Raw genomic sequence first — 9,461 nt, 5'->3', positions numbered from 1 at the left:
GCCAGGCCACACCTGGAACATTTCTGTTCGCCACCCCGGTGGGCGCAGTCCAGGGACGCTGTCAATACGACACAGGGCACAGACGGCCCACCGCGGAGAATTCTCCGGCGTCACGTCCCCTCCCATGTGGACGGACCCTGCCGCGGGGTAAACCGCAAAGTGAAGGGCAGATGCGGGCTCTTTACCGCCCCCTGCGCCCAACACCCTGGCCTGGCGCTGGGAGGGCGGCCAGGTGGGGAGGGAAGGGCAGAGCTGCAGGGGTGCATGCGCATGCATGCGAGCTGCACACATGCACGTGGGGCACCACTGGGCTTCTGAGGGAGAGAGCACGCCCAGCCCAGCCTCCCCAGGCCGTGCCCCTCCCCAGGCCCTCACCCCTCCCCAGCCCTGCACACGGCAGCAGCAGGAGACCCTGGCCAAGGGGCAAGATCTGTGTGCCCAGCAGTTCCCTCCCACCCCGCCTGCTCCCCGGAAAGGTCAGGGCACCACCAGCCTCCAGGCACTTGATCTTAGGCCTCTGGAAGAGCCACAGGCCGCACAACACGCCGCAGGCGAAGGCGGGTCTGCGGCCAGGGCGGGAGCCCCGAGTTCTGCCCGTGCCCGCCCCATCCACCCTCCGGTCCCCCAACTGTGCCCATTCTCCACACCCCCCTCCCTCCAGGTGGGTCAAGCCTCCATCTACCCCACCACATGGAAGCAGGTCCTCTGTCCACTTCTGCTCCACCCGGTGGCCAGAGGGTCATCTTAAAAACACGCCAGACAAGGGGTCTAGGAGGCTCAGTCAAGCGTCTAACTCTTGATCTCGGCTCAGGTCAGATCTCCTGGTTTGTGAGATCAAGCCCCGTGTCAGGCTCTACACTCTCTTGCTCTCTCAAAACAAACTTAAAAAAAAAAAGAATCCAAGAGACCAAGCCACCCCCAGGACCAGAAGCCTCCAGCGGCCTCCACACTACCCAGAACCAGACGGCTCTCCCTACGGCTTCCCACAAAACCAAGCCTCAACTCCCCCCACGACTCATCTCTACCCACTGTCCCTGCTCTCACCACCCCGCTCCCCAGACACAACAGGCTCCTCCACCACAGGGCCTTTGCACCTGCCACTCCCTCTGCTTGCAGGCTTCTTCCCACAGCTCAAACCTCAGCTCTTCGGACGCCTTCCCTGACCAACCCCCAGGCCAACGCCAGCACAGCCCACCCAGCACCAGCTTCATTTCCTTTTGACAACCTGAAACTTCCCCGTCCTTTACTTTCTGTTCAGTTTTCTCAATGAAAACGTAAGCTCTCTGAGGGCGGGCACTTGGTGCTGGCCGCTGGGTCCCAGTCGCCTGAAATCAGAGGGCCTCCGGCAGGCTGCAGTGTCGGTGGCACCCAGGGAGCTAAGGAGCCTCCCTGAGGGATGCTAACTGGTTCCTGGGACAGAAGTTGAAGCCCCCTCGAAGGCAAAGGAGGCAGCCCGACTGGAAACGGCTACCGCTGGGCACAGCCCTGCTCAGCAAGTCACGGCTGGGGCCCCGAGAGAGGCAGAACCTGCCGGCTCAGTTCAAAGCCGGCTCTGGGCCTTGCCAGGTGCCGGCAGCCTCAGCACCGCCTGTGTGGCAAGTGAGGCCACCCTCACCACTAGGGCCGCGTGAGGATTTAATGCTCTGGGCGCCCCAGAGAGCGTGGCAGCACCAATGACCTCCTCGGGCCCGAGGGAAGCCAGGACGCACCGAAGGCCCTCCCTGTCACAGCCACCTGGCCCTTGCCCCAGGGAGAGCAGTCCAGGAAAACCGGGCCAGCCAGCAGGACAGCTGGGCCCTCTGTCAGAGCCTAAAGGTCAGGTGACCCAACGCTCACCAGGCTTGCTTCGACCAGGGGCCACCATGACCTACAGGACTAGGGTCTCGTGGCCTCTTCACAGTCCACCGGGAGCCGCGACGTTTGCCAGGACCCCACGCATGGCCAAGCGCAGCCCAGTGGACTTGGCCCAGTGGAGGTTCAGGGACAAGAGTCCTGACTTTGGACCCTGGCCCACCTGCCAACGCGCCTCAGCCCTCTCTGGCCTCAGTTTCCCCATCTGTAACCTGAAGGTGCCACGGAGCCCCCCAGGGCCTCCGCTGTGTCCCCAGAGGCCCCCGCAGGCGGCAGGGGTCTCGGGAGGCTGAGTGGCTCGGTTGGCGAGGCAGCTGACTCTTGCACACGCTCAAAGCAGAACCCCCTGCGAGGGAATCGCTACGGCCTCGGAGGTCTCGTTTTCGAAAGCAGAGCCGCCTCCCCAGAAATGAGAATAAACAAGGCAAATTAGCCCATTTCACTTTTTCTGCTCTCTGGAGGTTTCTGCCGGCCGTGCTGGAGCCCCGGGCAGCCATCAGGGGCGCAGCTGGTGGCTTCTCGAAGGGAGGGGCGTGGAGCGGGTGCCAGGGCAGGAAACCAGCTAGGGGCTGGGAACCCCCAGAGGGGCATGAATGCTCCCTGGGGCCGCAGGCACAGTAGGCAGGACAGACCACCGGGGGATGACGCCAGGCCTACCTGACCTTGTCCAAAACTTCACCTGCACCCACGCCCCCCCCCCAATGCCTGCCCGACCCTCCATGTGCTCGGCCCGGAGCCCTGGAATCTTCTAGGCTCCTCTTAGGCACATTCTTTAAGCTGCATTGTGTTCGGCATCCCCACAGCCGCTCACCCTGGCCCGAGCCCGTGAACCAGTGGCCACACAGCTGCTCAGGGACCACGGCAGCCAAGGGGACACATTCAAGACACACGTGACCCAGCCCTCAGCCACGCAGGGCCCCCCTCAGTCCTGCATCACTCAGAATGAAATCTAAAGATGCCCCCGGGCACCCCAGCTCCCCACTTCCTCCCGCAGCTCAAGCTGGCGTCTCCAGCCTGGCTGCCCCTCCCCCCACAGCACCTCCCGACACCCAGTTGGCACTGCCATGGGCCACTCTGCAGGTACGGTCGGGGCCCGCTCCCCCTCCTCCCCACGGTGTCCTCAGCCTGCCACAGAGCTAGTGAGCAGGCCCGAAGAACGCCCTGCTTCCTGCTCCCACCCACGCGCGAGGCGCTGGGAGCACGGACGGGAACACATTCAGATGCACGGGGGAGAAACTGAGGCTCAAGGAGGCAAAGTCACAACAACGAAGGATCACATGCACAGGCCACCAGAAGGGCCTCCAGGCTCTTGGCCCAGGGCTCCGGCCACCGCAACACGAAGGGGCCACCCGGGGGCCCTCTCCCCCTGCTCCTCCTGCCCCAGGGGACACCCCTGGAGGTGACTCAGACACCGGCAGGCCTGTCTGTGGTCAGGCCCCCGGCCCCCCGGCCTCTGGACGAGGCTCTCCGGCCTTCAGGCCGCCAGGGCGGGGGCCGAGTGAGGCGCTCATCCCTGAGAGGAACCTGAGGGCCGCCCCGCAGGCTGGTTTCTGTTTCAGCAGACGGGGACAAACAGCAGGTGTGCACGGGCGGCCCACCGGGGAGGGCCACGCGCCGGCCCACGCCTCGCTCCGGTGCCAAACAGGAAGCTACGGCGTGGGGAGCAGGGCCACCCCAGGCACCCTGAAAGTAAAAACAAGCCACATGACGCCACAGGGGGGAGCGGGCACCAGCTTCCTCCCAGCCCCCACAGCCTCTGCTCTGACCTCACTTCCTGCCGCGCCCCCCAAGGTGCTGCCCCCCCCCTTCAGTGCAAGGCTCTGTGACTCACCCCCGCCCCCCGCCTTTATCTACTTCGTATCAGGAATACGTGACAGGATCCCGAGAAGTTGCAAAAATAGCACAGGGAGGTCCTGGGCACCCTCCTTGGCGTGTCCCCCAGCGGTGACATCTTACACACCCCAGCGCATGACCAACGCCAGGCACCTGCCGCTGGCACACTGCTGCTAACCAGGCTGGAGGCCCCGGTCAGGCTTCTGCTGGGTCCCGCGGTGTCGTCTCTGACCCTCCCTCGCGGGCACACGCCACCTTCCCACCGCTGCGGTCCCCACGCACACTGCCCCTGCCCCCTGCTCCACCATGGCCCGCACCCTCAGGTGCACGGACGGGGTGTCTGTGATCCAGCTTCCCCACTGGGCAGGGAGCACCTTGAGCCGGGGAACTGACCACGTCTTTCTTAGTCAGTGCCCTGCGTGCGGGGCCCAGGGCAGGAGGTGACTGATGCTGACAGATGAGCAACTCGGAACACAGCCCTCTTCACGCCGCCCAGCCCTGTGGGCTCCACGTTTCTGGGGAGATTGACCTCTTCCTGTCACTCCCCAGCCCCCCTCCCACCCTGGTGAGCCGGGTCCTGCGCTCAGGCCCCTCGGGCACGCATGCACCTGGGGCCTCCCCAGAGAGCACAAGCGTCCGGGGCCTACAAGGCACGCACTGCCCGATGGGGGTTCCTTAGTGGCGTCGGTCCCAGGGCGTCTGGCTCAGATTTGTTTGAGGGCTGGCCAGAGTGAGCTGCTGGGGCCTCGTGGAAGGACAGAGGGCCCTGGAGCCACCAGCTCAGGCCCCTGGGCCCCTGCTGTGTGAGCTCAGACAGGTAACTCCTCACCCAGCACCAGCGGGCGACGGGCCTGGTCAGAAGGCTGTCGGGAGACGCGTCCCCGACAAATTCCAAGTGTCCCTGTGGACCGGGCCCCCGACCGGGTGGCTCTGTACAAAGGCCACCGAGTGCTCGAGCCAGCCCTGCATGGCAGCAGTGTCCTGGTCCCCACCCCAACAGGGAGATGAGCCCAGGCAGACCCTGCTGTCTGGGACCCGGGGCCCGGCCTCACCCCTGCCACAGAGCAGGGCCTGTGGTGAACCGGTGTGAAGGCCACAGCAAGGCCCCCATAAGAAAAGGGGGGGGGGCTGTGCCCAGAGAAGCAGCTGGCCCTTCAAAACTAACCCAGGGACAGGTTCCAAGCACAGCCGGGCCCAGGCCTGGACGTACAGCCTCTGACACCCGGAGTCCCTCCCAGGCAAGGCCCAAAGCTCGGCCGCACATGTGTCCTCCCCAGGCCGCTCTGCACTTTCCTGCCCACAGGCTGCTGACCGTCCCACCCGGGGGGGGCGGGGCCAAGAGATGCGCAGCTGGAGGGTCTAAGGCCTGAGTCGTGTCCTCCTGCGGTTGCGTCACCGGTCACTTGCCAAGACAGGATTCTCCAAACCTTGGGCCCCGGCCTCACGTATGGTCACACGACAGACACGCGCAGCCCGAGGTAGACCCGGAAAGAGCCCTTAAAAAACAACAACAACAACAAAACCCCAGGGCAGGGGAAACCAAGCAGAAGTGTCACATGTGTGCGGAGCTCTCTGGCGAGCCTCCCAGGCCCACGTTCACGGGCCCGCAGGCGCGGATCCGCCAGACCTGGACCAGAGCAGGGGCTGCGCAACCTTCAGAAGAGTCCCCGGCCCAGGAGCGGAGCCAGCAAGCCTGCGGAAGCTCGGCCAGGCAGGACGGGGGTTAACTGGTCGACCAAGGCCGACTGGCCGGCCCTGGCTCCCACCGGTGCCCTCGCCGGCTGCAGGCCCGGCCTCGCTGCCAGCCCGAGCACACAACGACTGCTGAGTCAGGCCGGCCCCGCTCCCGCCCGACTGTTCTCGGTCGCAAAGACAAAAGGGACACTGACGGCCCAGCTCTCCCAACTGAGGGGCACAGGGGGGTGGGGGGGGAGGCGGCTGACCCCAGGCACCCTGCCCCACCTCTCTGGGGCAGCACCCCCGGGGCCCCTCCCGCCATCCGGGGCCTCAGCGAGGCCTGGTGGCAGGCAGCGGGACCCTGACAAGCTTCGGTCCTCGGGCCACTGGAAACGAAGGGCCGGACGCTCCCTCTGACCCCTCGTCCCTATCTGGGTCTCCGCCCATTGGCAACCAGCAAGTAGGGCCGGAGGCCCCTTCGTGGTCACAGATATCAGATGCCAGCCAGACTTAGTTACAAAACGACACTGTCACCTGAAATCGGGAACACAACGGCGGTAAAATCTGCGCTGACCCCCAACTTCCCTCACGTGGGTGTAGCTCAAGGGACCAGGAGGGGAAAGGTCGGGCACCCTTCCTACCTGCCCGCCCCAGAGAGCTGCAGCTGAGAGTGCAGGTTCGGGCCGGTGGCCTGGATTCAAGTCATGTCACTGGGGTCCCCCGATAGACCGTCAACCGCTCTTTGCCTGAGCTTACTTTGTCTAGGAAGCGAGGATAATGTCAGCCCCAACCTCAGAAGGCCGTTGTGAGGACAGGAGAGCATGGCGGGGCGGGGGCACGGAGCCCCCAGTCCTGCATGCCAGCCCCGTGCGACCCGGTCATTATTTCCGCCCAGGAAATAACAGACAAGGAAATCGGACGCTCAGGAGGAAGGCGCCACCTGCCAAGGGGACCCAGCTGGAATGTGGCAAAGCCAGGATTCGAATCTGGGTCTACAGGGGCCAAGGTCAAGTCCTAACCATGACTGGAGTCCCAGAGGCAGCTGCAAGGGATCTGAAAAGAGCCCAAACCCGTGTGCGGGGAAGGCACTGCAGGAGACGGACCTGGGGCCCGGCGCCAAGGCTACGGAAAGTCAGGAATGCCCTCCTCCTGGGACCTGGGCCCCACGAAGGAAGAACTCAGGACGACAGCAGATGTCCCCAAATACTTCCCAAGGCGGCTCCAGACCTCTACGAAGCAGATGCCAGGCCGAGAAGGAAACCCAGAACCGCCAGCTCCCAGCCGCCCCCAGGCTCCCTCCCAGGAGAACAGACTGAGAGCTGAGCTCCCACGCATGCCGATCCACGCCAAGGCCACGCCAGATGCCGCGCGTCCGGGGAGCACCCCCACATCGTGGGTGTGCAGCTCCTCGGCCCCCTGTGTGACCTGCCCGGTCCACCCTAGCCCAGCTCCCAGGCAGCCCGGGACTCCCTGAGCCATGCCTCCTTCCAGGGCCGACGCACACGTGTGAGACACACATACACACGCACACATGCACACACGGCTTGAAGCACAGAATCCGGAGCCCGGGATTCGGTTCTGACAGCTTGAGGAGCTGACAGAGGGGCCGTCTGTGTTCTCACCACCCTCGCCACACTCCCGGCACCGGGACACAGACGACATCAATCATAGAGCTGGGGAGTCACGCCACATGGCAGGCTCCTTTGTGCCCCTGAAGTGTGTGTGTGTGTGTGCGCGCACGCATGTGTGTGTCTCTTTCCACAAGCACCTGCCATGACTTATTAGAACTTAAAAAAAAAATTTAAAAAAAGCGAGGCGAGGGCAGGACGCGCCAAATCAGAGCACGTCGGACAAAAGGCCCGCAGGCCGGCCCCGGTCCCGGCTCACCTGTTGCAGCCTTCATAAATACCCAACCCGGGATGGCAGTGGCCTGCTGCCACCATCTGTCAGGCACCAGAGCGCGCCACCCGGCACCCCGAGAAGACCGCGCAGTGTCACCTGCGCTCCCTGTGGGCCTCTCCCCAGCTCTCCACTCACAGAACTCAGAGATGCCACCACCGCCATCCCCATTTCACAGCGGCGGAGGCGGGGGGGACTGAGGGGCAACACAACTGGCCACAGGGAAGCCAGGACGTGAGACCAGGCTCCCGCAGGCTCCCTGGCCTCTGTCAGAACCAGAGGAACGCTCTCCAACTTCTCTCCGTTCTCCTGGCTTGCCCCCCTCCCACCAACGCAATCACCTTTCTGGAAGATGTGAGAAGGTAATGGTTCGCAGACACGGAAAGGTGGATGTACTCGGCATTCTGGGGGCTTGGTGGTCCTGGGAGAAAAGACTCCCTCGGACCAAGGGGCGCCCAGGGCCTGCCTGGCCAGGTCTGCCTGACCCCCAGCCCGCCCCCAGCTGGCAGCGTCCACTCACCCGTAAGTCCGCTGGATCAAAGTGGGGTGCAGCTGCTGTACGCCAATAGCGAAGCCTGAAACAAGAGGTCACGTAGGGGCTCAGCCTCACCTAAGGGAGCAGAAGCACACAGCCGTGTCCCCCCCACACCGCATCGAAAGGGATAGATAACTGGCTTCCTCTACACTCCCAGGCCACCCTCCCACAAACCCCGAAGCTCCCTGCCTGAGGAAGCCAAGGGAGCCGGGTAACGGCAGCCTCTGGGTGTCTGTCCCTTGATCCCCAGCCCCAGGGAACTACTTCCTCCTTCCCTGGCGGACAGCTAACAACTGGCTGATGTGCCGTCCGCACCCTGCCCCGCTGGCACATGCACCCAGATGAAGGGGTCCCGCTCCCAAGCCAAGGGATGACTGCCCAGTGTCGGCTCTGCGAGCACATGATAGCTGACGGCCACTCCTGGGGCAGGGCCGGGGCGGGGAGGCGGGGGGAGGCCCTTTTCCACCGGACAGATACCAACACTGAATATAGCAAACACGACGAGCCAGGGAAGGAAAACACAGGCTCTCACCCGTCTGGAGGCTCCTCGGCTTGGCACCCAGATACGCCAGGTTCACGTTGGCCTTGCGGCCATCGATGTTAGGGTTAGGGTCTTTGCAAGCTCTCTCGGCTGCAGCCCGGTCTGCCATGGTCACCTGGAGGGGCAGAGATGCCTCAGGGGCCCCCATTGCCGCTGGGAGGAGCAGAGGGCTCACTTCTGGACAGGGCCGCTCACGTCCCCCTCCCCGGGGAGCCACTGACTCTGAACCTCTGACCCAGTCCCCACCAACACCCCCCCCCCACCTCCCACGCTGGAGTCCAGCTCCTCCATCCAAGTTCACGTGCGGGGAAACCTAGCTTTAAGGGCAGCACAATACCCAGGGGAGACCAGGAACTTCCCCTCTGAGCAGGGAAGGCAAGGGCCTGAGCTTGCCCCGCCTGCCCCTGGGGGTGCGAATCTCCTCACGGGAGGGGCTGGAGGACACTAGTTAGAAGGAAAAGTAGGCAACAAGCTTTCAAACCGTTTTTTCCTTAAAGTGATATTTGTTCTGAGCGTTTAGAGGAACTCTTGTAAAATACTGGAGGGGAGGGGGTGCTAATGGCCTCCAAAGCGCCCTAAGGTGAAACCTTCCCCTGCCTGCTCGCTGATCCAGGAAGTCCTGGGAGTAGACGACTGTCACCAGAACCCATCCCGAAACTCCGCGATGCTCAGTGAACACCGCGGCTCTCTCGCTTAACCACGGAGTGCGGTGGGGGCAGGGAGAAGCGGCCGAGTAGGGGCAGCGGGACCGGCAGGAGGAGCGTGAACCTCCGCCCCCGAGCCCAGGAGGGGGCGGCAGGTGCCGGGGCGGCTGGGCGTGCGCCTGCCGGTGGACTCAGCGGTTAAGTTCGGGACGGGGTGCGCGCCCGGCCGCGGGGCCACTTACGAAGCCGTAGCCGCGAGACTTGCCCGTCTGGCGGTCGGTGATGACCACGGCCTCCTCGATGTCCCCGAAGCCCTCGAAGTACTTCCTGAGCGAGGCGTCGGTGGTGTGGTAGGGCAGGCCGCCCACGAAGATCTTGGTGAACGTGGTGTCCTTCTGCGAGCCGTGCATGGCGCCGGAGGCGGCCGGGGGCCGCGGGAAGCCCGCGCTCGGGGCGCACGGCGCGGGCTGCAGCAGCATGG

At 64.5% G+C, this 9,461-nt stretch overlaps 1 protein-coding gene across 1 annotated transcript in view; it reads right to left on the bottom strand.

The window, feature by feature from the left end:
• The window catches only part of RBM38 (RNA binding motif protein 38), a 14,060-nt gene extending 4,601 nt beyond the window's left edge, over positions 1–9,459 (bottom strand). The window contains exons 1-3 of the mRNA XM_029917308.1: positions 9,223–9,459; positions 8,328–8,451; positions 7,781–7,835 (exon numbers count right to left, since the gene is read on the bottom strand). Coding sequence (XP_029773168.1) covers positions 7,781–7,835; positions 8,328–8,451; positions 9,223–9,459 — 416 coding nt within the window. The remainder of the gene's footprint in view (positions 1–7,780; positions 7,836–8,327; positions 8,452–9,222) is intronic.
• Positions 9,460–9,461: the final 2 nt, after the last annotated feature.

Source organism: Suricata suricatta, chromosome 12, assembly GCF_006229205.1.
Source record: "Suricata suricatta isolate VVHF042 chromosome 12, meerkat_22Aug2017_6uvM2_HiC, whole genome shotgun sequence".
NCBI lineage: Eukaryota > Metazoa > Chordata > Mammalia > Carnivora > Herpestidae > Suricata > Suricata suricatta.
Note: the sequence above shows the minus strand (reverse complement) of the source record. Positions and strands in the feature narration are given on the sequence as shown.